Raw genomic sequence first — 27,942 nt, 5'->3', positions numbered from 1 at the left:
ATGTAAACATTTGCCAAATAAGTAAACGTAATCCTAATTCCCCTCTCAGCATGCGACACGGTTCCCAGCGCAGTGAGCGCTGCTTGAGCTTTTCTTTGTTTTGCCATGTGTTTTTGTTTTGGTTTTGGGTTCTATCTCTGTCGATGTCATGTCATTGGTTTTTTCCCTAAAGGTATGCATGTGTTCTGTGTTTAGGCCATAATTAGTTTGTCTGTTTATATTCTGCTGTTTCTGTGTTTTGTTGCCCCGTGCTTTATGTCTGAGCTTTATGTCCGAGCCTTAGTTGTCTTTATTTTCAATGCTTAGTTTTCATAGTTCCTGATTTTGATCTTCCCCCATTTCTCCATTTTTTGATTATGAATATTCCCCATTTGATGTTGGCTGTCTGTCCTCTGACGGATCGGTGCAGCGTCAGCAGTTATGTGGACATTGTACCGGTCCGTCATGGTGAAGAGAGAGTTGAGCCGAAAGGTGAAGCTATCAATTTACTGGTCAATCTACGCCCCAACCCTCAAATGAGCTTCCTTCGCAGGGTGGCTGGGCTCAGCCTTAGAGATAGGGTGAGGAGCTCGTACATTCAGGAGGGTTCGGGGCTCGAAGTAGAGTCGATGCTCCTCTGCATCGAAAGGAGCCAGTTGAGGTGGTTCAGGTATCTGGCTAGAATGCCTCCTGGACGCCTCCCTAGGAAGGTGTTTCGGGCATGTCCAATGGGGAGAAGACCCTGGGGCAGACCAAGGAATACATGGACAGATTATATCTCTCGTCTGGCCTGGGAATGCCTGGGTATCCCCATGGAGGAGCTGGTGGAGGTGGCTAGGGAGAGGGAGGTCTGGGCATCTCTGCTTAGACTGCTGCCCCTGCGACCTGGCTCCAGATAAGCGAAAGAAAATGGATAGATGGATGGATGGATGTCTGTCCTCTAACCCACACTATAACTATGTTTCTTGGATTGCTCATAATAAATATCACACTAAGATTACGCACCTGTGTCTTCTCTCGTCAACCCACAACCCTCTACTCTAACATTCTATATATTACTGAAACCTGAAGATGTTGATGCTTTAGTACCTAGAATGGCAGTGAAATTCAATTCTCCTGCCGGGTGCTCTCTCCTCTACATAAGTGAATGGGTATAAAGCCTCAAGGAAAGCTAATGCAAACCTGTAATGTTACACTTCAGTCCTCTCACTGACTAAACACATGATCAAGTTACCTACCGAGCCACCTTCATCTCTAACAGTATGGGAAGATGTGCGTAGTATCCTAAACAACAAACACTGTACATCAAAATGAGTCACAAAATTTTGTATCAATCACACAGTTACACAATCCACCGCCACTTTTAAAAGTAAGTTACTTGGATTATTTAAGCGCTTTAACACTTTAAGCACCTTAAAAGATGTTTCGGAAAGGAAAGCTAGTTAGTGAACTTTGAGTGTCCAGATGAGGAGGTGAGAGAGAAAGCTGGACAGACTAATGGAATAAAGCGCCACTGCATCACTGTCTTTAGGTGGAGATTTAGCAAGGAATAAATCCTAAACCCCACTAGCATCACGATCAACAGGCAGTTGAACAGCATTCTGAGTGATGAAGGAAAATACAGTATAAACTAAACTGTTGATTTAAATAGTCTAAACAAAAAAATTCAGACTTCATTGATAGATCTCATCTATCTAGATGTCATCTATCGCACATCGCACATTGTACAGTTATACAGTGGTCCACTAACTACTTCTCTCTCTCAAACGTACATATTTACAAAGATAACACATTAATCTCTATCATAAGCTACTTCAAGAGAATTATTCACATCCTGTACATTCTTGCTGACTATAAACAGACTGCTTTAAATAACACATCTCTCAAACAATTCCGTCAATCTCATCTTCTAAAAGTCTGAAAAATATTACATGAAATACAATACGTAAACCCAGTGAACCCAACCATTTGCAAACACTAGTTTTGGTACACAGTGTTCAGTGCCCTTGTGTACATAGAAACAAAGTATTGATGTATTTTGGCCATAACAGTGAGTGTGCTTTCGACTACATCTCCTGAGTTTGATAAGCTGCAGTGCGACGCACAATCCCAGTCCTCTCATTAGACACAGTGAGTACACAGAGTGATTGCTTGTAGACATGTAGGCTGTTATATAGAGTGATCCATAAAAGAATCCATGAATGTGTAAATATAAAGAACCCATGTGCTATCTTTCCCTCTTTGATGTACAACAATTAAATGTCAAATGTGATATATGTGGATTTTTAAAAAAATATTTTTGTGTTTTATATTGAGTTACCCATCATTCTGTGGCTTGTGTATCTATTTGCAGTAATGCAATTTGAATTTTTTTAAATAACAGGCTAATAATTTCTCATTATCAGGCCCTTAAAGGTGCACTAGGTAAGATTAGGCTTTTTTTTTTTTTTTCAAGATTAGGTCTCTAAAAGTTAGGCGGGTTCAATATTTAAATGATTCCTGCCCATATTCAGAAAGCTCCGCCCCAGGATCTTAAGTGGCCCCTATTGTGCCTATAAAATGACTGACATGAAGTGCATCCAAACACACACAAGCATTCCGGACTGAAAGTCAGTTTTTCATACAGGTTTTCTCAATGAATTAATAAACTTTTGCTAAGGCCACAGATTAACCCATTGTTTTTTTCATGTTCCACAACATCTTCCTGGTTATTTAAGTAAGGAGGAATAAAAAAAGTATCCACTTTTCCACCTTTAACATGGGGTCCCTGGCCAAAAGGTTCAGAACCCTTGGCCTAGTCCAACACATATTAGTGTCACATATTAGGGCAGTGGTGGCTGAATGGTTAAGGCTCTGGGTTACTGATCAGAAGGGTAGGGGTTCAAGCCCCAGCACTGTCAAGCTACTACTGTTGGGCACTTGAGCAAGGCCCTTAACCACATCTGCTCCAGGGGTGCCATATCATGGCTGATCCTGCGCTCTGACCCCAGCTTTCTAGCAAGCAAGGATATGCACAAAAAAAGAAAAAAAAAAACTGCATTTCATACTCCTATTCTGCACAATGACAATAATGTTGAATCCAATAAAAAAGTGTTCACTATTGCACCTTTAACAGGGGGTCCCTGGCCAAAAGGTTCGAAAACCCTTGGCCTAGTCCATCAGATATTAGTGTCTGTAATCTTCTTAAAGAGTTATCATCACTTGTTATCCTGGATTCAGCAGTGCAACTTTGTAATGGTGATGTATATGCATCAGGACAATGCTATTTAGTATTCCCCATGGGTTAAGGTACCTAGGGTATACTAGGATGACATGCATGATATACCAGTCATTATGCTATAACAGTCCTTTTATATATTTTGTAACCTCCTGGCAACGAAACTCTAAAGCAAACAAGCAGGGCAATAAAACCTGCAATTCAAAACTGCATCGACCTTGAATCAGCGTCCCGGATGTAGAAATTAAAGGCAATATGTAAGGAAGGTTCCCACAGGCAGAGAATGAAGAATGACACTCCCATGTCAGAGTTGATCAAATTACTGGACAGGATACAATGTAACGGTGCAGCGTCTCAGCGTTATAAGCACGTTATTAATCACGCACCATGCATTAAGAGCGTTCATTACACACTACAAGGCTGTGATGCTACTTACTTTTTGAGAGTCCATACCGAGGACTGAAAACAAAAACAACACAACCCGGATTCGGTAATGTTACATGGAGCGGCCAAGTTTCCGCGCGAGCGAGGCGATGATCCCTATTCCTGTGCCTGTGAAACAAGGCGGAGCACTGGGCGCATGCGCAGTGCATCAGGGACGCACGCGCGCACGCACACACACACGCACGCGCGTCCTTTATGTTCCCTACAAATGGCTTCGGGGAGCTGGAGTATTTTTGTGCATGAGCGCGCTGGAGATTCTTAAACGTGCTTGGCAATAACTGATCATTGACAAGTGACATGGCAACAAATTCATGAGGAGAGCCCCCAAACTGGTGCACTAAGTTTGCATAAAAGTTTTACCTAAAAGTTTTAAATTTCATTGCGTTTTTTAAAATTAGAATATGCTTTCACGTGCGCTTTCTAATAAAGGACGCAATGCACAGACAGGAGATCCGGGTGAAGTGACATCTCAGGGATGCAGTTTGCAAATACAAGCATTTGCATGCTGTAGACCGAACCCTTATGTTATCCTAATCTATGCAAATAATACTTTTCATTTATTCTCTATAATCTCCAACCTGTATGCTATCCTCCCTTCTTGTGTGGTGTTGCATTTGTACTTTTGTACTGACTCGGATTTGATTCCTATTGGTGTGTCTCATTGGTTTCAGCTGGTCTTTTAGCGCCTCCACGTGGCACAGTGTTGCTGTAACAGACTCCAATCCCAGCAGAGGAATTCCAAATCCCAACCCTCTGGAATTTCTGCCTGCTCTAACACACCTAATGCAATTAATCAGCTAATTAACCTTCCTTCCTGAGTTGAAGTGGGTGTGTTAGAGCAGGGACTGCACTAAAATATGCAGGACAGGGAGTAGTTGACTAGTTGAGCTGCTGATTAGTCAACTTCATTATTACTGGCAACACACAAGAGAATTGGCAAAAATGATTGTGATTAAATGGAGGAGTGGTTCAGCATCCATCTAGATGTGCTCTTTTATCTTTTTAGACATTACAGGAAGAGGCTCAGTGTTATTATTCTCTCCAAGGGAGGATTAGGCAAATATTCTTTGTTGCATGCCAATAATCAAAATCAGTGTTTTGCAGAAGTAATGCACGACCCAAGTCTCATGTAATACTCCATTTAAATAAATATTTAGTGTCTATTCAAAATATCTCTCATTTCATGTTATTTATATAATGCATTTAGTTTTTTTTATGAAGGATGCAAATTTTCTGGACTTCAGTATAGTGTATTAGTATATGTAGTACATTATACATTTTTGAATAGTTCATCTAAAATATTAATATTTTATATAGTGCACTTATATGATGCGTAAGAAGCTATTTTGGATTAAACCACGTTTCATTTTAAAAAATTAATAAAGCAAAGATAAAAGCACAATAAAGCACAATAAGGATATCATACATCACACATCAGAATAAAAATACAAGATTTTACACACACACATAAAAAAAATTGGAGCTCAGCCTCCATGTTTTAACAGCCTTAACTTTCTTGTTGCATGAGGTAGTTAATGCATATAGCATTACATATCTTTTTTAAAAAGATCAAAAATGGGATTTAGTATTTAGCACCTTACATCTTTGCAGACTATTTAATACTTCTCCATAATAAAATTACATAATAAATAATAAATTATTTCATTTCTGTTTCAAAATAAGTACTCCCAAACAATACATTTTCTAAATACAGTTCGAATTCACTGTGGACTGATCCCAAAATAAAGCCAGAAACAATCCATACTACCTTATTAACTAGTATATACGACAAATTGATTGCTATTTTGGACTATCAGTCTACTTAGTACACTAGTATGCATTTTTTCCACATTTCAATGTCTGCCAAGAGGAGTCGAACGTTTTTCACGTATAATCTCGCGATAACTCTTGTAGGTTGCTTGGCAACAACAGAAGAGTCCTCTACTTCTACAGAAGCAGCCGGAGCTTTCGGCTACAAAATACTCCAGTTTACCGTACAACATCGGTGCACAGGATTTTATATTTAGAAAGATTATTATTTTATTATTTGTAATTAACTTGTTTAGAAAAAAAGGCGTGTTTTTAGGATAGCAAAGCGTGCTAACGCTAAATGAGGCGTTAGCTTAGCAGATTTGCTCCAAAACAGCTAGTTAGTTAGCTAGCGTACCGTTAACTAGGTGGGTAAATTATAGTTATTTTTTTAAAATTATTTTTGTATTAAAACAGATTTTAGTAATTCTACTAGCCTTAACTTATGAGTAATTAAGTTTCAAGGTTGCAAAGCAAAGCTGTGAATTAGCTGGTTGATTTTAATTGAATTCTTTTACTTTGTATGAGGTTAATTATAGATGACTAATGTTAAAGAAATTATTGTGTTTTTTTTTTATTATGTTTGACAGTGAATGATATGAAATGTAGACACTCATATCCGTAATAAAGGTTTTGTGCTTTTATCAGCCAATCACAGACTTCAGAAAGCTATTTTCATACATTAATAATTGAGGTGATTGTTACTGTATACTCCTAACAGATTAAACCACTATGGCAAGTCAGAGACCCCCATCAGGCAGGCCCATGAGCCGGAGTTCTTTAGTCCCGGGGACTGCAAGACCACCAACTGGAGTCAGACCTCCGCAGACAGCGATCAGAGTGGGAACAGGGGTGAGTGGATCAACCGGTGATCTCAGTTCAATGGGAAAACATCGGATTACATATCCAAATGGTGAACATAAATACTGTGATGTTTCAGTGTATAAAACAGCCGTGTCAGTATGTAAGGTGTGCGTCCAAAAGACTCCTCCTCATTCAAGATTTCCACCCAGATCAACGGTATTAATAGAAAATTGTTTTTCCTGGAATATCCCACTGTTTGCAACTGTGAGACTTTGTATTGTCCTGAGCATCCAATTGTAGTGTATTCCATGAATATTACACAAATCTAATCAGACTGACATTTTACTCGTTTCCCTGTACTGAAAAAAGAAAGAGAAAGCTTGTTCACTGCAATTTCAAAGTCCTTGTTAAATTCTGCAGTTGTTAAATTCTGTCAGTAACCATTTAATGTGTGTCTGTTAAAAAAAGTAATATACAGTAAGAGAAAGTCCTATCAGAGATGTTCTTATATAGTTTTTATCTAACTATTTGTGGATCAGTGCACAATCAGGCTCAAATAACTACACTGATAACCTTTAACCACAAATGTTTCCCTGTTCGACCTGATGGTTTATACCACATCGCTATTGAATACTCAAATCTGATTGGTCAGAAGGTGCTGATTAATTCTCTAACATTAGTCCACAGGTTTATATTAATGTGCTAAAACTTTATTGTTTCTATAGTAACAACTCATTCACCTAGACATGTGCAGCAGACAATCCATGCTCTAAGTCTAATAATAAACAAATTAAAATTCGTGCTGATATTGAACAGAATATAATCATTGTTATGGTGAAGGTTTCTGTAAGGAAAGGTTTATTTATTTAACATTTAAGGAAGGAGTCTCCAGTGTCAGTGCTTTGTAAAAGGTAAGGCCGTAACTTAAAGCTTTCTGCCACAGGAAAAGGAGGAGTGTACATATTTCTCGATAACAAGCTGCATTTTTTTTTCCCTTACTACCTTAAAGTGATGGAAGGACCGTTTATAGCTGAGTGATAACTTGTTTTGCGGACATTCCACAACATTAAATGTAACTATAAACAGATAAAACGTATGACACAATGTACTTTAATTAATAAAAAACAGCAGTTGCTGGCATAAGAGGAATAAAACACAGCTGGGTTTGTGCTGTTATGGTAACAGTAACTTCACTTTGCATTGTGCCACATCATACCACCCCGTCACTGATTATTTTCCTATACCAGCACAACCTCAAGTGTTTTATTCCATACAGAGAACCTTAATTAATTGCATTAATGTATTGATTAAAGAATTTCTAAACATATATATATATATATATATATATATATATATATATATATTCAACGACAGTACGTAAAACATACATTATAAAAGAGTTTGTTGTCTGTTATTTTCTCAGTACAGAGATATGGGTTGAATTTCGTGTCTGTGGTCATTACTCATATGCTACAGATGCCATGAACAGAGATTAGGTTAAAAAAATCTGCCAGCTCACTAATTACACCATATCCAGTTACGTGTGTGTTATGTCTTCCAGATGGTGCCAGGTACTGGACGTCCAGGGACCAGGGCTGGGCCCATTGCCAGCCCGGGTGTGTTATCAGCTCAGATTAAAGTGACCGATCGTCCTGTCACTCAGCAGGGTCTCAGTGGAATGAAGACCGGCGGGAAAGGTGCTTCTCTAAAATACAGCATTTAGTGTTCCTTAGTTTCTAACTGTGTTACAAGCCTTTTGTGGTTCATTTCCTTCTGCAGGACCCCAGAGACAAATCCTGGATAAGTCCTACTACCTTGGTTTACTCCGGTGAGCCATTTATTATCCAAACGTTCTAGCTGGAATGTAGAGAGGGATGATTAATGATGATGTCTGAAAGGATTATATTTTCTTAATAATTAAATGAAAATTAAAATCACAAGTATGCATCACAATTCAGCCAATTTTAAAATCATAATCAAGTCATTGTACATTTAGCATTTTATCATTTTAAAGCAACAGCAAAATAGCCTTTTTTCTTTACACTGTACTTTACATTAAAAGCTAATATTTCTTCAGAAGTATAAGTCATTGAATTCTTATTTTGTGTTACATTAATTGAGTGCATTTTTAAAAGCTATTTATCTTAAAATAAATAATTGATAAATAAATAACTACGCTATGCCACGACATTATGCAACAAAACAGACATTTAGATTAAAACATATACAGTAAGTGTGAATCCTATGATTTAATACACAACAGAGAATTAAAAAAAAAAAAATTACATTTTATCTAACGTTAGCTAAGCTCAGCAGTCGATTATGTTTAATTACTCTATCGTATACTCGTATAATCTCTTTTCCTTACAGGAGTAAAATAAATGAGCTTACAACAGAGAACAGCAAACTACAGAAAGAGATTGACGTCTTCAACCAGGAGAACTCGGTTTACCTGTCGTATGAAAAAAGGTCAAATACGTTTTATTACAGTATTATGGCAGTAGGTTTGTTCTTTATGATGTATTTTCTCATCTGAAAAGTTTTCACTCGTACAGAGCCGAGAGCCTTGCTGGGGAAATAAAGGAGCTACAGGGGCAACTAGCGGACTACAACATGGTACACACGAACACGAACAGTTACAGTGATAGAACTAAACTAAGCAATAAATAAACTTCAGAGTAAATCATTTTCACTAATGAGCTGAACAGTTCAAAACATTAACAAGTATAACAGTGCAGGAATCCTGTGTGGTTGGATATATGGGAATATTTTCTCAGAGTAGAAATTATTGGTGTTTTACATTTAAGGTGATTGCGTACTGTTTGTGAAACTTTCAGCTGGTTGACAAACTGAACACCAACACAGAAATGGATGAAGTAATGAATGAAATCAGCATGGTGAGCAGCGTTACATTATTATTTCATTTTCAGTACTTGTGTAGCATTGCAGTACTTTTACATCTCAGTGTTTTCATGTCACGTTTCTCTTCGCATGTTTAGCTGAAAGTACAGAATGACCGAGAAGCCCAAAGCATAGACGCCATATTCACAGAGAGAAGAGAGTAAGTGCCTTAGAGTCAGAAACACCTCATAACCACTCAACATTAGGGCTGTTTGAACAGCGAAAAATTTCTATTACAGTACAAAAGACGCTGCTGTTCATCTGATTGCCCTCTTCTATACGCTATCCTGTTTTTAGCTTTTCTTAGCATGTACATTTAATTTTATTAACATAACATAACATTTATTTGGTCACTTTCATACACGTAATATATTTTGAATGGTTTAGCGGTCTGTGTAAGGAATAAAAGACAAAGGCATGTGCTGTTATAGGAAAAATAATCAGTGATGGAGTTCCCAGAGTCAATGATGGTCACCACACAGAAGCTGGCTTCGCAATGTGTTTTATTCCTTTTAGCCAAAAATTATCATTTTTTTTATTAATTAAATGACAGGACATACTTTTAAACCATTTATATGTCCATTAACAAGACAAAAAACAAACAAACAAACAAACAAAAAACCCCACAGCTTATCATGTTACTGAGAAACTGGAAAGCGTAAGGCGAACGTTAAGTAAACATCTCCATACAAAAAATGTCACCATATCCACAATTTTATATTTATCTTTGTTAGATAACAGCACGTTTAGTCTTTATTAATTATATTAATCTTTATTAATTATGTGGAGTGTCCACCATACACGTCCAATTGAATGAGCCGTCACTATGGAAATGACACCTTGCTGCTGAAACTACTGTCAAAGTTGCTATTAGAGAAGATTAATCAACATCTTCGGACCAGTCGGATTAGACAGTTCAGCAGTGCTGTGGTATAAAGAGTTTATAAATCCCAGATGTCAGCTGTACAGTGTGGTTAAAGATTTAAACCACAGGTTTAAGTTCACAGCTTGTTAATGACAGTCTAACTTCATTGTGCTTTAAAAAAGATGCATAGGAACAACTTGTACAACGTTTAAGCTCTGTCATGACTATTTCTGACACACATTTAAACAGTGATGCTGTTTGTGCTGCAAGCCTGTAGACGAGGTGGGGAAAATGATTAATCAAAAAGTGATAAAAGTTTACTTTCAGAACCTGTGAAGCTTGTTCTGTAATAAACGAATAAGTGTAGGGGTTTCACTGGAAAGAATAATAGTCACAAGATGGCAACAAGGATTTGTACGGTTTGTGAAAGAAAGATTCCTGTCTTTCACCACATTTGGTTTCTACACGCATTTCTACAGTGGCGGCTTCTTGTATGTTTGCACATACAGACTTCTGTCTTCTGCTTAGCATGCCTCAAATGGACCTGTTTATGCATGCTTTTTAATTAAACCTTAAACAGTCACATCAGTCATTGTCCCCCCTTTAGCGAGGTCACTCAGTTTATACTTCATCAACGTCAACATGCTCCTTGTAGTCCTCAGGCTGAATGTAGCCATCCTCTATAAAGCCGTCCTCATCCTCGGCTGGCTCTGTAAGGCCCTGGTCCAGCTCATGAGCACTGGTCTCCGTCTGCTCCGTGTCCAGGCTGAAGTTGGAGTAGCGGCCCGTGTTAAAGATACTGGGCTCCTCGGCTTCGTGCAGCCTCTGGTGTCGGTAGTCGAAGAGCATCTTGTACCAGGTGGGCGATTTGACCGCACAAACGATGACCATGGATGTGCAGAGAATGATCACGATCACTCCAGTGAGGAACTTCCAGCTGTTGGTCACCACTGGCTTGCCATTTTGTTCATCTTCAATCAGAGTGTCTAAAGCAAAACACATACTGCTGTTATATATATGTTTCAAACTAATGGTTCTCATCAATTTTTAGATGCCCCCAACTAATAGTCAAATAGTCTTGTATGAGTGTTGTACTGTAGTTGAACTCTTTCTGTCACAGTAAATTGCGTATTTTTATTGGGCAGTTCATGCCTGTCACATCTTATCAGAGTATGTACACAGAGCATCATTGTTCATCTTGGTTTTTCCTTCTGTTTGCTTGAATGGTTAGAACAGCAGCATTTGTTTGACTGCAGATAGAAAAATGTTCTTTTGGAGATACTAAGAAGAGTCACATATCTCTGTGTCCCAGTTCATTATTTAAATTCACTGCTCGCATATCAGATTATTCACGTAAACGCCATGCTACAGTATCACATTATGATAAAACTTTATAAAGAACAGCTGCCACAGAAGCAAAAGGCTACACTACACCTCCAAAATGGCAGGAAATAGGAATATTTTCTTATTTAAGAAAAACAATGGATTTTAAGGCAAATTCCAAATAAAACCATGTCAGGAAGTAAATTTGGTATCACTTGCTTCTGGTGGATTGCACTGCAACTATAGAGATGCATATGGTATTGCACATGAGATCAAAAGTTTGCTACTTTTGCAGCTATCCTTCAATACTTCATTAGAAGTCTTCATTAGAAAATGCCATTTTGATGTTTTATTGTGTCTATAAAGGAGTCAAACTGCTTGCTAAAGTAGGCTAAAATGACTAAAATGGTAAAAGGTGGAGTTCAAGGATTTTGTACATATCCTTTGTAAGCTTTAACATCAAGGGTTGGTACCACGAAGACTCTATGTAGCAATATATACACATAAGTGAATATATTGTATTGGTATCAACGTCAAAATGTAGGCAGCCTGACAATTACGCTAGCTGTATATGTTATGTATTTAGAAAGATTAAAGTTTTCTCATTAGTAGACTACATAAGTGAATGTAAACACCAAAACTTGATTTTTTTTAGGATTATATAGGTTATTTCATATGCAAAAATATGTCTTGATGCATCAATATGCTCAGTATGTGGCAGAAATACAAAAAAAAAACAAAAAAACGTAGTCACCTTTGCTTGAAACGTTCTGGCTGCTTACTGTGGTCAACGTTCCACGTGGTGGACTTTGGATGGTAATAAATGCTTTTGTAGAAGACATGACTGTAGTAGAAGTAGAAGTGGTTTTTGTAGTAGTGACTGTGTTGCTTGTCACTGGAGGCAGCTGTGTTGTGGATGTTTTGAGCACATCCAGGATTCTTTTTCCAGCCAGGTTCTCTGGAGTGGCACAGGTGGCATTTGGTCCTTGAAATGCAAAACAAGTAATGTGTATTATTACTTAATCAGCAAAAACATTTCTATTTAAGTCTTTAGTAAATTGCCCCTTGAACTTTTCCACATTTTGTAATGTTACAACCTGGAACTGAAATGCACTTAATTGGGGTTATATGTTATGAGTCTACACAAAATAATCCATAATATTGAAGTGGATGACAATGACTATAGTTTGCAAAATTATTTACAAATAAAAAAAGTGATTGTACAAGTATTCATCCTTGACTGCATAAGTATTCAATGCTGTGAAATCCTTAAATTAGTTCTTGTGCAACCAGTGGCCTTCACATCCTTATTAGCATGGAGTTGACGTGTGCAGTTAAAGTGACACATGAGCTTAATATAAATACACTTGTTCTTGGAAGACCCCAGAGATTGTTGGAGAACACACCTAAACAAATGACATCGTTTGAAGATCAAGGAGGAAGTATGGATCAGGATTTGGCTCTAAAAAAGTTCCAAACTTTAAACATCTCACAGAGCACCATTAATGGAAAGAATACCGTGACTTAGCCCTGAGGAGGCCGTCTGGGTAAAGAGGGGAGATTAGTCAGAGAAGCAACCAAGAGACTAAGGATAATTCTCAGCATGATGCTACCGTCACTATGCTTCGCTGTTGCTGTGGTGGTCTCAGGGCGATATGCAATGCTTTATGTTTTTTATTTTTAAATAATCATGCAATACTATAGGTTATTTTGTGTGGATTCACAGCATATAATCCCAATTACGTCCATGTCAGTTCCAGGTTTTTGCACTACAAAATGTGAAAAAAAAAATTCCACTGCACCCAGGTTTAATTAGAGCAGATCCCACCTGTCTGCAGTCCCGCATCATTCAACCACTTCATGAGCGTCAGTAACTCCTGCGTGCAATTCAATGGGTTCTCTGCCAGATCCAGTGTCTTGAGTTTCTTCAAATCTGTGAAAGTCTCATTCCTTATCGTTTGTAGTTGATTCCCAGTTAAACGGAGAGTTTCCAGACTGCTGAGAGCAGAAAAAGCTCCATCAGGCAGCTGCACTATGAGGTTGTATGAGAGGTCCAGCTCTGTCAGTTTGGAGTAGTTTCTCAAAGTCTGTGTGTCCGAGCTGTTCATCACAATGCAGTTGTGTTGAAGGATTAAATGGGTTATGTTTGCATAGTAGGTGGCAGGAATATTTGCCAGTGTCTTATTGCTGTCATTCACCTTGAAACAAAGGCAAACATGTCATTGAGTGAATTAGCACTGAGGCATACATTAACATACAGCACATCACGCATCATGTGATTTTTTTTTTTTTTTCCGAAGTCCAAGCACTTTGCATGCAGTGTTCATGATAATCTGCATTTGTCTTTAAACTGGTTCAAAAGCTTCTCTGAAATACTCACCAGCATTTCAGCTGAAGCTGCCCATAGAGCCACTGTCCACAGCAAGACCACCTCTTTCACCATCATGATCATTTACCTGCAACAACTCACCAGAATCAGAGCTGCATGTAACACGCCATAAAAACAACCGCCAGTCCACACATTAGGCAAAACCACACATCAGTGTATCTCTTCGGACAAAGACGTTATTATTTATCTACTGAGCTCAGCTGCTTCAGACGGATGACTATGAGAATAATAATCAAACTCACTAAGTATGAGGCCATGAAGAGAGCACAAAGGGACGCTTTGTGCGCATGGGTTGGTCCTGTAGGAGCATGCTAGAGCATGCTGTCTTCCCGTGTGCCTCAGCTTGTGGGCTTTTTTTTTTATTTATTTTTTTAAAGTGTTATCTTTCTGCTGTTAGCCACAAAGCCACTTGAAAGGAAGCCCAAATGAGTACAAGACCTGTGCCCTTGGCTGAAGGGGTAGGTTGTGTTGCTGCATTGCATGAACATGGAGGTCAGGAGTGAATAATTGTGTGAATTTGTACACATTGGGACACTTGCTGGATATCAGACCTTTCTTTTGCACTATGTACAAATGTGGCATCATATCATATGACAAGCCTTGCTTTCTACATGACCTCTGTATAAACATATTCAGGTTGTCCAAATTATTGAAATAATGAACTGATATTCTGTGAAAAGGTTACAGGACAAAACTTGTCTATCACTGAAATTCAGGATATATGATATAAAGACAGAATGAAGATCTTGCAGCATAGCCTAACTGCCATATTTACCAGACTATAATGGCTTTCAAGTCCATATCCAGGAAGAGTTATGGGCTTTATCTTTATTGCACGATTTTATACATCACTTTTGCTAATATTATGCAGACTAGGGTATAATTGGTGCAAAATATTATTACTTTAATGATTATTTAATTTAATGTATTGTTTATTTAGTTAGTGGTTAGTGGAAGCTGCTCACTTTTATCCAAAATTCAGCGGCCATTTGAAGACCACCATTTTCATGTGTCTTTGAAACCACACTCGAGTTTGAAACCAGCTTCAACTTTCATCCAAATACCAAACTCTTAGGACAAACAGCCTCAGATTTATGTTTCACCAATAATATGCATTATGTTAAATTTTCTTTATTATAAATATACTGAACACTACATGGATGTGTACGTCACATTTTCTTTTCTTTTTTGCTTAGTAAATATTACAACCAAGTCATGTCTGGCATTTAGATGTTTCAAGTTATTGCAGGCTAATCTTGACCCAAGCCGTGATCCTTTTAAATGTGACACATCACCAGTTTGATTTAACAAAGCACATCAGAATCACAATGTGTATATCATCATGAGTATAAATCCCATGATACCACTTTTGCCAAGACCATGACCATAGCAAATAACAGGTTAACTGTTTGAACCTGATGACATTTTCATATTCTAACCCTTGAATCGTTGACCTAATTCCATCTGCTCAGCAGCTTTGTCGTTTCCTCGATACATCTCTTTACACTTGTGTATCTAAATCTACATGATCCTACATAAATATGTACTTTATTGAATAAACAAATATTAACAAGACTCAAGAAATAATACATGATTTATGGAAAAAAAGCTTTTAAATGTATGAGACTTACCCTTAAGCTGATAACGTAACAGGCAGAGAGTGGTGACTCTGGAATATAGAGTGTTGAAATAGTTCTTCAAGGACCTGAGCTACATAAAGAACCTTTGCTCTGTGTGATAAAAGTAAGAAATTTCCTCCTGGCTAAAGATTCACTGTAAAGTGTCAGCCGACTAGAGAGAACTCGCTGTAAAAGATTAATTGGAGATGTTTTGGTCATAATTTCAAGCAATATCATCTAAATTGTATCATGTGATTTGGTCTGTGGTTTTGATAAAGAAATTTATTTTTTTTTCTTTATTTCTCTTTTTAAAATTGTATGTAATATATGTGCTGCAACCTGGGAAAACCTTGGTGAAGTTTTCACACTTTATACTATACATAGTTCTGAAACAACTGAAATTTGTTTCTCTCTTGCATGTAATATTCTAGCATTTTAAACCTGGTTACTCTCAAAAGTGAGCACAGGAGCATTGCGGACATTTTGAAAGCTGGTATCTGATTACAAACTGCAATGAATAGGCTTATGTTTCTTGATCTAACTTGATCTAAACTCATAAAATGTATGAGGAATTCACACTTAGCTAGCAAAGCTTTAGACATCTTTAGGCTGACTTTTTATTATTGCGTTTGAATAAAAATATTTTCATGCTGTTTTGGTAAAATTTATATTACATTTATTGTCTCAGAGTATGCTATAGACATCTCCAACTCCATATTAATGCCCATGGACTGGAATGGGATTTTTATCAAGTGCCTGTTGTTGAAATGGCTGACACACATACTGTATAGAAACTATATAAATAAGATTTAGTCACCAAATCGTTCATGTTGGAAGCTCTCATTTTATGAATTTAACATTGCTGTTGAGGGCTTAGCTGTTGCTCACTTACTCCTGATTCTAACTGGCAATGCATTGAGTGTATGAATAGATTAATGTGTCTAATGCAAATGGTCACATTTCCCTCTGTCTCAGGAAGGAGGATTTGATCCATGCTATAGAGGAAGAGATTGAAAGGGAGAAGCAGGCAGCAGATGACATAGTGAAAAAAATGCCCCCAGAGAAACAAGCCAAGTATGCCGAGATGAAAGCCGTCAACGAGGAGCTGCTACAGGTTGGCTTAAAAGAAAAAAAAAGATTTGATAACAAGATTTACACCACTGATATCTCAGTGCCAACAGAATAAGTAGCAAGCAGCTATATGTGGGAGGACAGTAGCTCAGTAGGATCGAGTGTCCTACAGGAACTGTGTATGCAAGTGCAAGCTTCATTATTGTAAATGATTTGCAGTTTATGGCTGCGTCTGTTCCTCCGTCTACACAAATGTCTGTGTTTCCAGGAACTGGCAGCTCGTCAGGACGAGCTGGACGCACTGATGACCAGGAAGGAAACATTTGAGGCTGTGAGTGGACTCCTCACACCTGCCACACACACACACACACACACATCAGTTGGCTTTCACCTATTGCACTGACCTTGTAATAAAGCCAGCAGCTGAAATGATTACAGCAGTGGCAGTAGAATCCTGTAAATAAGACACACACACAAAGCTCACTTTTAGACCTAAAACCCAAAAGAATCCCAGATTAACTTTTCCAGCAGTGCTAGTAGCAGTGCTAGTACCCTCTTTTCTTGATGTCTCAGTCCCTTTTACTATTTCTTTTGACTCTCCGTCTTTCTTTCTTTTCCTTCTTTCTCTCTCTGTTGCTCTCTGTGAGTGTTTTAGGAGTTGGAGCACTCCCAGGTCAAGCAGGAGGCCGTGGTGCTGTATGAGCGGCTGCATGAACTGGAGCTGCGCCGAGACGCCCTGCAGGCTGAAGACAAGAGCATGATCTCTCCACAGGAAGAAAGAGAACGTCTGCTGAAACAGGTCAACACGCACCCTGTACTCCTCATAACCTCTCTAACGCCAGCATAACAGATTCACGTAGGACTTTTACACCTTGACTTTACGTTCTCTTTCCCCTTCAGGTGAAAGAAGATAATCAGGAAATTGCCAGCATGGAGCGGCAGTAAGTATCTTTGTTTTTGATGGGATCATGAGTGGAACATTACATTAGTTGAGCTGAAAAGGTGTCTCGTTTCCTCAGACTGACTGAAACGCGGGAAAAAATAAACCGCCTCACAGAAGAGTTGCGACAACTTGACATGGACATGGAGGACCATCAAGGTATGGTACAACCGCATCATCTCCTATAGACAAACATCTTAAGTGTCTACTGTGTGAGATATTTTAGACTCAGATCACTGAGGACTGTCTGTGTGTGTATTGGAAACAGCACCCTTTTGTGTTAAAAGTGCCTCATCAGCTATACCACACCAGTAGTAAGGATCTGATCATTTCAACAGTTTTGGAAATTGTGCAACGATTCTACATAGTCTAGCTTGTTTGTGGGTAATTACCAATAAAACACAATGTAATTTTGATTAATCACAAGAAAAAAAAAGTGTTGATTAATTTTCTATAACAGCAGCTCTGATAGCAGTTCCAACTGTAAGCCAAATCACATATTCTGCATTTAATAATAAGCAAATTTAAAAATGTGGAATTGTTGATATGAAGTTTTCTGTGAGAATATGCTTATTTAGCAATTTTGGAAGGAGTCTCCAGTATCAGAAAAAGAGAGTCTAGTAAGAGAATTACTGTTTGTAGCTGTCACAATGTAATGGATAACAGGAACTTGTTTTCACAGGTGTTCCACAACACTAAATGTAACTATAAATGGATAAAAAGTATCACTCTTTAATAAATACAGAATTTTTAGAGATAGCAAATTGCTGTAGTACAAGAAGTGCTATGATTAAAGCGTTTGTTTGTCATCTGGAAATGAGTAGTAAATAAACGTTCAGATTTACAGATTTAGCATGTTGTCGTGGTTGATTACTGCTGCCACTAGTGAGGTAGTCTTGCAAGCCAGACTTCTAATCATTGCTTTTAATCATTTCATCACTTAATGTGGTCAAAAACTGCCGACCTTCACATGAGGGGGGGTCACCACAGACCCTTTATGAAACCCACTAGCAAAAGACAAAACTTTTAAATAACTTTTAAAGATATGTTGCCATGATGTTTATTTTATCTTGTCTCCAAAAAGCAAGTTTTTGCCGTCATATAGAGAAATGTGAATAGCCAATCAGATTTCAAACTTGTAAGATTCTGAAGCTGAGGCAGGCTAAGTGTACAAAAGGTATCAGACACCCTGTGGGCCATGAGCGAAGCGTCTGAGCTTTGAGACTCACGCCTATCCCTAATCGGTAGCACACAGAGACGCAGAAAACGAACTTTCCGTAAGTGCAGACAACCCTGGCTCCAACAGAGTTCATGATGTATGCATTCATGCTTTTGTCAGAATTTCTGGGAAATCCCCTGGGACAGATATTGTAGTTATTTCAGTGTGTAAGCACTACGCAATTAGGCTTTGTTTTCTCTAGGGTCTGTTTGAACGGACTGTAAATCCTTAAGTGCTTTTGGATGTGTTCCAAAAACTTTAGCATCCCTCCTGGATAGTGTCTAGGGTGAAGCCTATGGAAGATACAGTGAAACAGAAGAGATGGAGATCTGTGTGTGTATGTGTGTGTGTGTGTGTGTGTGTGTGTGTGTGAACAGCCAAACCCCATCTGTCCATTGTAGAGAGGAAGTGGACACTGCAGGCTCATTGTACAGCATGATCTAAAATACACAGACACAAAGCATACTTACACACGCAGCATGTTGCTCTGTATTGTTGGTTTATGTCAAGCTGTCTCGCTGGTTTTCTTATTGTTTCCTCTCCTTTCTTTTTCTCATTGTGTTTGTCTTTTTTCCTTCTCTATTTCTCTCTGTGTTCATGTCAAGACGGTAAGATTATGTCCCTGTATGTGTTAGTTTCAGTACCTTTGGCAAAAAATGAATGTAATTATCTTTATAAAAATTGGGTTAGAGCATAAGGAATTGTTTTGTGTAAGCTATATCCTTCTTTATGGAACCGATAACGTAATTCTACATTATATAAAAATATAGAATTGTATATGATTATTAGACAAGCTGATCCTCGAAATGATCCTGGATCATTTTGTGAGATATTTCCTGTCTATGTGCCAGTGTCTATTAAAATTCCAGATAGTTAGGTAGCTTTTGTCTCCATCTTAAAGGATCAGTTTGAATAAAAATGAAATGTACACAATGCAGTGGATCAGTCAAGATATTATGGAGATGTCAGACTAAGATTAGTTTGACAAATCTTTTTCACAAATGTGTAATCTTTGCTTTATTAACAGGTGAACGAACTCAAAAATACAAAGAGCTGCAGAAAAAAGAAGAGGAAATCGACAGTGAGTGTAATCTTCCTGCTTCCACTTGCAGTGTAACATGTGGGACTTGTGTGAGTGGCTGCTGAGGTCATTTCACTGTTTTTATAAGTATTTTTTTATTGTGCATGTTTTCACAGCTTACCTGGAGGCATTTGACACAAACCGAGCTCAGGAGATGGAGCACATTCAGGACACTCAGGCCAGCATCGTGGCTCTGCTGGAGCAGTGTAGCAGGGTAGAAAACTGCACACTCAGCATGTGCTCTGACTTTCTTCTATCACTCAGGCTTGCTCGTGAAGCCTACAAGCTTTTAGTGTAGAAACTGTTTTTGTTCAGTGATTTATAGATCAGTTGTTTGGCTTCTGGTGAAATGTTAGTCACTTAGGCAGGGTGATAAAATTGTTCTGTTTTTCTTTCAGATGATGAATCGTATGAATCAGCTTTCAGCCGTCAGTCCCCATGAGCTCAAGTCCATGCAGGAAGACCTCAGCTTTAAAGAGACAGAGATGCAGAAATCTCAGAGTACAGCCAAGGGACTGTCTTCTGGTCAGACACACACACACGTACACACACACATTATACACATATACGCTTACCCTATAGCAGCTATAAACAGTGATTCCTTCACAGCCTCTTTTTTTTCTTTCTCTTGAAGTTAATAAGAATAAATTAAAGTGCAGCTTATCATGTTACCAAGCAACTGCAAAGTCTTTCCTGTGTAGGAAAATTTTAAGTTTCAGCTTTACTTCTGACTGTTACAAAGCATTCACACTGGATGCTCCTTACAAAAATACTAAATAAACATCTGCCTGCAGAAAAATTCACCATATAAACACTGATAGATTTTTTTAATCTGTTTATGTGGAGCGTATACCCCACACAAGTCCCTGCTGTTAAGTTATTAAAGAAACAATAATGTATTAGAACGAGCACATTAATATAAACCTTGCAGCCAAACTACTGTCAGAGCTGCTGACCAATCAGAATTAAGCAGATAATTGTGTAAATAATTTGACAGCAGGCTTTAAATTTTGCATGAAAAGTTTTTCATGGATTAAAAGCTGTAACTGTCATAATTAGTGGAGTGACTAACTGCAGGCAAGGTTTTCCGTCTTATTAGCGTGTTAATAGATCTCTGCTGTTACTGCACATGACCTGTAATAAAAAAGGAAGAATGGCCACACATGCACTAGTCCCCAGAGAAAGCTAACTCCAAATGAATCAAGGTGACCAAACGGTCAGTTACACTGCTCGTGTCCACTCCCCAGTTCCACATCCGTCTCCTTCACTCCCTGCTATGTGTGTCTAAATAGTGGCTGAAGCTCAGCCAAGAGGCTTTCCTTCCTTTGTGTGAGACACCTTGGAGCTGCGGTATCCCTCCCACTCCTCAGTATCGTCTTATCTCCGCTGTGCCGCCCCATTTCCTCCACTGCGCTCTATTCTCGGGACCACCAGGCATTGTTCCTCCGCACCCTGTTTGTTTATCTTCTAGCAGTGCACTTTCATAGCCTGCTGAAAAGCAGTGCAGGGGAATGCCGTACAGCTTGGCTTTAAAGGAAGAGGCTGCTGGAGACCAGAAGAAAACCAGCCGAGACTCATTTGTGTAATGCTAATGCACGTAATGGCATTCATTAGCAAAGTTAACATTTCAGGATGGTGTATTTCTTTAAATGAATGGTTTGGTGGAAAATGAATTTACAGTTATCAGCCAAGACATGTTTGACGTTTGAGTTTTACTTCACATACATGCTTCAAAGATATTGTTAAATATCATAATCTTTTTTTTTTTTTTACGAATTATGAGGTTTTGGATAAACAACAAACATGACTGAATAGTGACAGGATTTACCTTTTAACACTTAATGGTTTGTTTATGGCTATAATAAGACAATTCGAAGTGGTTATGTTTTGTTTCATAGTGGTTATTTTGGCTAGTGTCTTGGACCCTGAATTGAAGAGGCAATTGATGAATCTTCTGGTCTACCAGCTGGGGAGAGTGAAGGCAAACGTGTACTTCCTCTGAGACACGTAAAGCTAGCCAGCTACATCTTTTCAAAGTGTTGTTGCGCCAAAGAGCAGCGTAACACACTTGGAGGAATGTATGAAGAAGAGGGCAGATATGAACTCACAGACGCACATGATTGGCTAGTCTCACTGTGATTACTGTGGGAGAGAATATGCCATCCCTCCCACCCAGAGAGCACGGCCACTTTTGCTTCCTCAGGATTTGAATTTGCGATCTCCTAAAAATAGGGTGGCCACTTTTCTGTTGCGTCACTCGGGAGCCCTGTTGTTGACTTTTCTTTAAACAAGTCATTTCGTTAGGTCGCTAATTAGAGTAAATTAAATTAAACGTAAAATCATAAATACATATATTCACAAATAAATAAATACATAAAAGTTGTGAAAATGTTTTTGTTTATAACTTAATGTCTCTAGCCCTGTAGCTAGTCTCTGGTCTGATGAGCTGCCTTCGTTTAAATAATTTACATAAATGCATTTGAAAAAGCTGTGCTAATTTCGAAAACAAAAGTGGCTGAAAGACAGCAAGTTTTTTCATACACTGATCTGCTCTGCTGCAGTATTTTTCAAGTTGATGGCCCCCGCGTTACAGTTTTTGTTCATTTTTATAGATTACAGTAAGTCGTACTACTTGCTTAACCACACTGGCAAGACTGTGTGACATTAATAAGAACAGGGTGCTGTTTGAGGCAAAAAGTAAAAATAAAAAAAATTCAATCCAATACAAAAGTGAAGAAACGCTTTAGAGGAACTACATATGTCTTGACTGATCGATAAGCACATTTGCCAAATAAATAAAAATTTAAATGGAAAATTATATAAATTTAATATTTAGCTATTTCTTTAAAGCTGTAGTGTGTGCGTCTATACAAGGCCTTGGGAAGTTCACCGATTCTGAAAAAAATACAGCTGCTGGGTGTGCAGAGGTAAATGTGTAGAACAAACAGGATTAGCTTTATTATACAACTGGAATGCTGCATTGCTGCTGTGTAAATATTTTCTGAAACCCTGTCTAAGATATTCATCACAAAAGGGTCTCTGTAAAGTGGCCTTTGCCTTGGTGCGTGTGAGTGTGTGTGTGTGTGATGGCTGGCTCGGGTGGTAGGTAAAAGAAAAACCCCAAGAGGAGGAAGCAGCAGAGAATGCTCAGAAACGCTGACAGGGCATTTTGAGCACACACTACACGCTACACATATACACACATGCACCACTCTCTCCAAACACAGAACCGGGCCTGTTGCCTATCAGGAGGAACTGGCCCTTTTCCCCTTCCTGTCTCCCCAAACCCACCAGTGCTGTGCAAACCGAAGAACCAGCCACAAGAGAGCATTTCCAGTGGGAAAATGCCTACAGATAATGATTTTGCTTAGCTTCCATGTTGTATAACAGTGCTTTCACACATTAGCTGCTTCTAAAAGCATTGAATCATCGCTTTGCTTAGCTCTGTATAACTGTCCTTGTACTTTAACACACACACACACACAGACACTCCCATGTGCCTTGTGTCCTTTTGCCCTATATCAGAAAACATTAGTGCTTGTGAAATGCATGTTCAGCACAAATACTCTTTGGAAAAAAAGAAACTTGTGATAATTCAAGTTTTCAAACAGAAATATTCTGAGATTCATAGTTCAAATAGAGGCTGAGGTGAAAGGTGACATCTGTGTTTCAGCTGCAATGGAATATCTTCCTTTTTTTTTTTTTTTTTTTAAGATACTGTCTATGGTATAAAAGATCTATCATGACAGAGTGCCAGCAGAATGATAGTGCCAGATTAAAAAAAACAGTAGAAAACTTTTCATACAGAGATTAATTTTAACATCCAACGAAGTACTTCTCACTATGAGTAACAATGGAATTGTTTTTAAAGAAATGAAAGGGAATTTTAAGTAAGGAATAAAACATGATGTTAAACATGATATTAAATAAAAAATATTATTTTTTAAAAATGAATACAATATTAATGTTTTACAATGTACAGTACTGTGCAAAAGTCTTAGGCACATGCAAAGAAATGCTGTAGAGCAAAGATGCCTTCAAAAATAATGAAATTAAATGTTTCTACATTAAAAAAAAATACTATAAAGAGCAGTAAACAGTAAAAAATGAAACAAAGTCAATATTTGGTGTGATGATCCTTCACTTTAAAAAAAAAAATAGTAGTCTCAGGTACAGTGTGTGCAGTTTTATAAGGAAATGAGCTGTAAGTGTTACTGAGCATCTTGCAGAACCAGCCGCAGTTCTTCAGCCACAGACTTTGACTGTCGCACTCACTTCTTATTTTTGCAGCAAAATCCAGCAGCCTTCATTATGTTTTTTGTCTGAAAAGTGTCTCTTATGTAATATACTGGTTTCTTTACTGACATACAAACATCTTTCTGTAACATTTAATTTCGTGCTGGAAAACTAATGTTTGGAATCTAAAATGTTTTTGTACTGAATCAATAATGTAGAAGTCATAAAATAAAATTCTATAACAAAGTTTGTACTAAAAAAAGACTTTTGCACAGTACTGTATATCATACATGAGCCATCACTGGGTTAGATTACTGTAGTTGATAAAAATGACCAGCGTAAGTGTACCAATAAACTAAGTGTTTACGTGTGTGTGTATGTGCAGAGTGTGAGCGTCTGCAGCAGGACCTGCTGAATGTAGAGCGACTGGAAGGGAAAGTGCAGACAGAGATGAACTCTCTGCAAGAAAAGATCCAGGTGATGACTGAAGGACTGAAGACGTACAGGGACCTGGATGCCCTGAAAGCCTCCGGAGAGAAGAAGATGAAGGTAGCTGACTTGTGCTTATGTGGGACAACAATATTTTTTTACATGTTGATTGGCAGTCTTTATGTTTAAAAGTATAATAGTTTAACTGTAATGACCTGAGATAAGCATCTCCCTCCTCATAAATTGTGCCCTTTCAGGAAGAATATGTATTTCATTATGCCTTTTCCTCTCGTTAGCAGGCAGTGTTTAGTGACACCCATTTCCTCTGATAGTAATGCAAGCTCTCTGTAGCATAAACATGGATATCAGCTGCTCGAGCTTTTCTGTAGGAGCTGGTGCACTTAATTGACCAAGGGCATTTTGCTTAAAACAGGATGCACCATTTTTTTACTGAAATGTCTCCCTTTAGGAGCTCACGATTCTTCCTCTGTGGAAAGCACATATGAGCTCAAGCGTCAGGTATACATGGACCTATGCAGAGTCAGATAACCTGGCTCAATTTTGAGAAAAACTAAGACAAACAATAAATGAATACTTATTTTGATAAAGACATATTTTACAAGTTACATTTACAGTTGACTGATTTGGGAAATCTGTGGTTTCATGGTCAGATTTAATTACCATTATTGTTCTGATAGTATGTGGCATATATGTTTCTAAAATAACAGGACATTTCAAGGACACGGCCACAGATCCAGCAAAATTAGATTAAAAGTTCAGTTGCCAAATCAGCAGGGATAGATTAACGGTGCTGGTAACTGCGTGAGAGACTGCAGAGACTGGCCAAAAAACAAGTCACATCTTAAAGCTATGAACATAAAATTCCCAGATTCTGAAGTCCCTGTGAATGTGCAGCTGCACTGTTGTCAGAGGTCCTGTTAGACATGTTCTGACCAATCAGATTTGAGAAATATGAATTCCCAAAGAATATATTTGTTCTGTACGTGTTTTTAGATGTTGCAGGAAGAACGAGTGTCTCTAACAGAGAGGAGAGATGCCTTTAAGAAGATCAATCACAAGATGAATCAGGAATACGAGACTCTTGCAGCACAGTTACAGGAGAACGAGACTCACGCACAGGTCTCTCTCTCACACACATCCACACACACACACACACACATACACACACATACACACACTTGGACAGGCAGCACCATTACAGTTTTAATAGTAATATTTAAACTATTTTGTAGGTATTTTCCCTCTAACCCTGCCATGTTGGCAAACCAATTCCTTTACTGTATTTTGTGTCAACACCCAGCAAGCAACTTTATTGTGTCCCACCACTGCATTATTTCTGGGTGGGGTATCGTTTCCTGATGCCTGTGCTCCTATACAGGCTAAAGGTCCAGGCTCACAGTCTTCACAACAGTCTTGGCAACACACCTCTGTGCCTATCTATGGAGGAAACAGTTCTGTCCAGCCAGCAAATTTACACTGTTGTTCTGTTGAGAGAGCGGGCGACGATCATGTCCTTAGATACTCCAAACATACCCATTGTGCTGGGATTAGCTGGCACATTTCACATGCCCACTTAAAGTCACCTTAATCTTTATGAAACATTTTTCTTATGATAAAAACCTTTTAGGGAGTGTCACTGCAGTGCTCCTGCTCCTGGAAACTCATGGGAAAATCTGAGCTAGCATTAAACACATGACGGGAAAGAGTTAATATGAGAATGTAACAAGCACAAATATGCAATTGCACAACATATAACACTGGTTTACCATGGGAAAGTTGTATATTCATATAATCTGGGTTTCTTAATGAGACTTCTGTGCTGTTTTCTGATCACCACTTCAAGCAATTTGTTGTTTTAACATAAAAAAAATGTGATGGATAACATTTTAAAAAACAATCCGAAATAATAGACATGATGATATTTACGATTTGCGTTTAACACCAGTGACAATCTCTCAAATAAAATAAACTGTATGGAAGATTTCTGATATGAATTTCTATCGTTTGTCCTGCAGCTGACAAATCTGGAAAGGAAGTGGCAACACCTTGAACAGAACAACTTTGTTATGAAAGAATGTATCCTTTTACACTGCTCATTCCGCATCCATGCTAAGCACAATTCTGGCATCATTCATTTATCATCAAGAGCTTTATCCTGGTCAAGGTTGCAGTGGATCAGGCATGAGGCTGGAATATACCCTGAATAAGACACCAGACCATTGCACACACACATTCACACACACATTCACACCTAGGTGCAATTTAGCATAGCCAGTGTGCCTACTGGCATTCACTATATGGCCAAAAGTTTGTGGACACCTGACCATCACAGCCATACATGCTTTTTGAACATCCCATTCCAGGGTTAGTCCCTTTGCAGTTAGAATAACCTCCACTTTTCTGCGAAGGCTTTCCACTAGATTTTGGATCGTGGCTGTGTGGATTTGCTTAGTTTGGGGAAGAACCACATATGGATGTGATGGTCAGGTATCTACAGACTTTTGGCCATATAATATATGTTTGGGAGGTGGGAGGAAACCAGAGAACCCAGAGGAAGCCCACAGGGAGAACATGGGAAACTCCGCATAGACAGCGAAGTTCAGGACTGAACCTGGGACCCTGGAGCTGTGATGCAGCAATGCTACCCTCTGCGTTCTGGCACTGTTCACTCTTATACTGATCCCAGATGTCTGTACACAGTCCATTTATAGAACTTGCAGTATTCAGTATTAGCATCAACATGTTATCCACAACCATCTGCAAAAGCAGTTCCATAACCACAACAATCTGCTGATATAAAGCCCTGAATCTGCTCTGCATCAGCTGTCAAACAAAACTGTCAAACTCCCTTGTCAGGCCTATCAACAATCCTGTGCCTAATCTGGTCTTATTTTATTTTTGGACTACAAATGTAAATGTTTATTATATCACACTCGCTTTTTTAATTTTCAAGACTCTTTTTTACATTTGTATTTTACTCTGTTCTTTGTGTGTTTTCATTCTTTTGAAAATGTGCATTCTTTTTGAATTTTACCAGGATATGGTGGGATCTTTGGTGTTTAGCCTATAGAGGTTAACAGGTCAGGTTTTCAACAGGTGGTTTCTTTTAGCAGCGCACAATCTTTCTTTAACTCCCCAACCACCAGTCATCGCTTCTAAAGGCATGGAGAGCGATTACCGGCCCGTGAAGAAGAATGTCACCAAACAGCTGTCTGAATACAATAAGATCCTTATGGATGCTTTGCAGAGCCCCAAAAACTGAGCACCGCTTCCTGCCTCCCTCGACCGCCATTACGGCTCTGCGACTTCATCACTGACTCACTTCCCGTGCAGGACTGCTCTCCTACTCAACATTCCAAAGGCATGGCGCACGTGCCGTAGAGATTAGAGACGTTCCCAGTGGTAAAAAACACACTCTGTCTTTCTCAGCTTTATCTGTGACAGCTCTTTGATGGTGAGTACATGGACGTGGAGGCGTAGAGAAGAATTAAGAATATATGAATCTGAATCAACTGTATGGATATTTATACTGGAATATTTCTATTAATAATTAGTAGATGATCTTTCTAACTTAAATAAATCCAGCTATTAACCA

The 27,942-nt window shown here is 38.5% G+C and overlaps 3 protein-coding genes across 6 annotated transcripts in view; 1 reads left to right on the top strand and 2 right to left on the bottom strand.

The window, feature by feature from the left end:
- Nucleotides 1-3,791, bottom strand: part of fsd1l (fibronectin type III and SPRY domain containing 1-like) — a 29,228-nt gene extending 25,437 nt beyond the window's left edge. For all 3 annotated transcript variants that reach the window (XM_026921600.3, XM_026921601.3, XM_026921602.3), the window contains exon 1: nt 3,633-3,791. In XM_026921600.3, coding sequence (XP_026777401.1) covers nt 3,633-3,647 — 15 coding nt within the window. In that variant the 5' untranslated portion in view covers nt 3,648-3,791. The remainder of the gene's footprint in view (nt 1-3,632) is intronic.
- ift74 (intraflagellar transport 74) lies at nt 434-27,942 on the top strand. 2 transcript variants are annotated; one of them, XM_053230671.1, is made up of 20 exons: nt 434-2,109; nt 6,171-6,301; nt 7,815-7,950; nt 8,033-8,081; nt 8,624-8,722; nt 8,809-8,869; nt 9,091-9,150; nt 9,253-9,314; nt 16,326-16,464; nt 16,690-16,752; nt 17,077-17,220; nt 17,322-17,362; nt 17,441-17,520; nt 19,608-19,661; nt 19,778-19,875; nt 20,060-20,186; nt 24,283-24,446; nt 25,341-25,466; nt 26,363-26,423; nt 27,494-27,942. In XM_053230671.1, exons 2-20 carry the CDS (start codon nt 6,182-6,184, stop codon nt 27,607-27,609), a joined length of 1,800 nt encoding a protein of 599 aa, XP_053086646.1. In that variant the 5' UTR covers nt 434-2,109; nt 6,171-6,181; the 3' UTR covers nt 27,610-27,942. The 2 variants fall into 2 exon arrangements, with proteins under 2 accessions (XP_053086646.1, XP_053086645.1); XM_053230670.1 differs by lacking the exon at nt 434-2,109 and adding an exon at nt 5,561-5,817.
- On the bottom strand, nt 9,641-16,299 carry LOC113531107 (leucine-rich repeat-containing protein 19). Its single transcript, XM_026921604.3, has 5 exons — nt 15,363-16,299; nt 13,723-13,798; nt 13,171-13,540; nt 12,097-12,327; nt 9,641-11,005 (listed from the first exon to the last, which is right to left on the bottom strand). The coding sequence occupies exons 2-5, from the start codon at nt 13,792-13,794 to the stop codon at nt 10,641-10,643; spliced, it is 1,038 nt and encodes a 345-aa protein (XP_026777405.3). The 5' UTR covers nt 13,795-13,798; nt 15,363-16,299; the 3' UTR covers nt 9,641-10,640.

Source organism: Pangasianodon hypophthalmus, chromosome 27, assembly GCF_027358585.1.
Source record: "Pangasianodon hypophthalmus isolate fPanHyp1 chromosome 27, fPanHyp1.pri, whole genome shotgun sequence".
Lineage (NCBI taxonomy): Eukaryota > Metazoa > Chordata > Actinopteri > Siluriformes > Pangasiidae > Pangasianodon > Pangasianodon hypophthalmus.
This window is presented reverse-complemented; position numbering and strand designations above follow the sequence as displayed.

Excerpts from the sequence above, each read along its gene's own strand:
- LOC113531107 (XM_026921604.3), bottom strand. The coding sequence starts at position 13,794 with ATGATCATGATGGTGAAAGAGGTGGTCTTGCTGTGGACAGTGGCTCTA. Across the intron at positions 13,541-13,722 it reads CAGCTTCAGCTGAAATGCTG|GTGAATGACAGCAATAAGAC; the intron begins GTGAGTATTTCA and ends CTTTGTTTCAAG. Across the intron at positions 11,006-12,096 it reads CCAGAACGTTTCAAGCAAAG|ACACTCTGATTGAAGATGAA; the intron begins GTGACTACGTTT and ends GTTTTGCTTTAG.
- ift74 (XM_053230671.1), top strand. The coding sequence starts at position 6,182 with ATGGCAAGTCAGAGACCCCCATCAGGCAGGCCCATGAGCCGGAGTTCT. Across the intron at positions 16,753-17,076 it reads GGAAGGAAACATTTGAGGCT|GAGTTGGAGCACTCCCAGGT; the intron begins GTGAGTGGACTC and ends TGAGTGTTTTAG. Across the intron at positions 26,424-27,493 it reads CAACTTTGTTATGAAAGAAT|TCATCGCTTCTAAAGGCATG; the intron begins GTATCCTTTTAC and ends CCCAACCACCAG.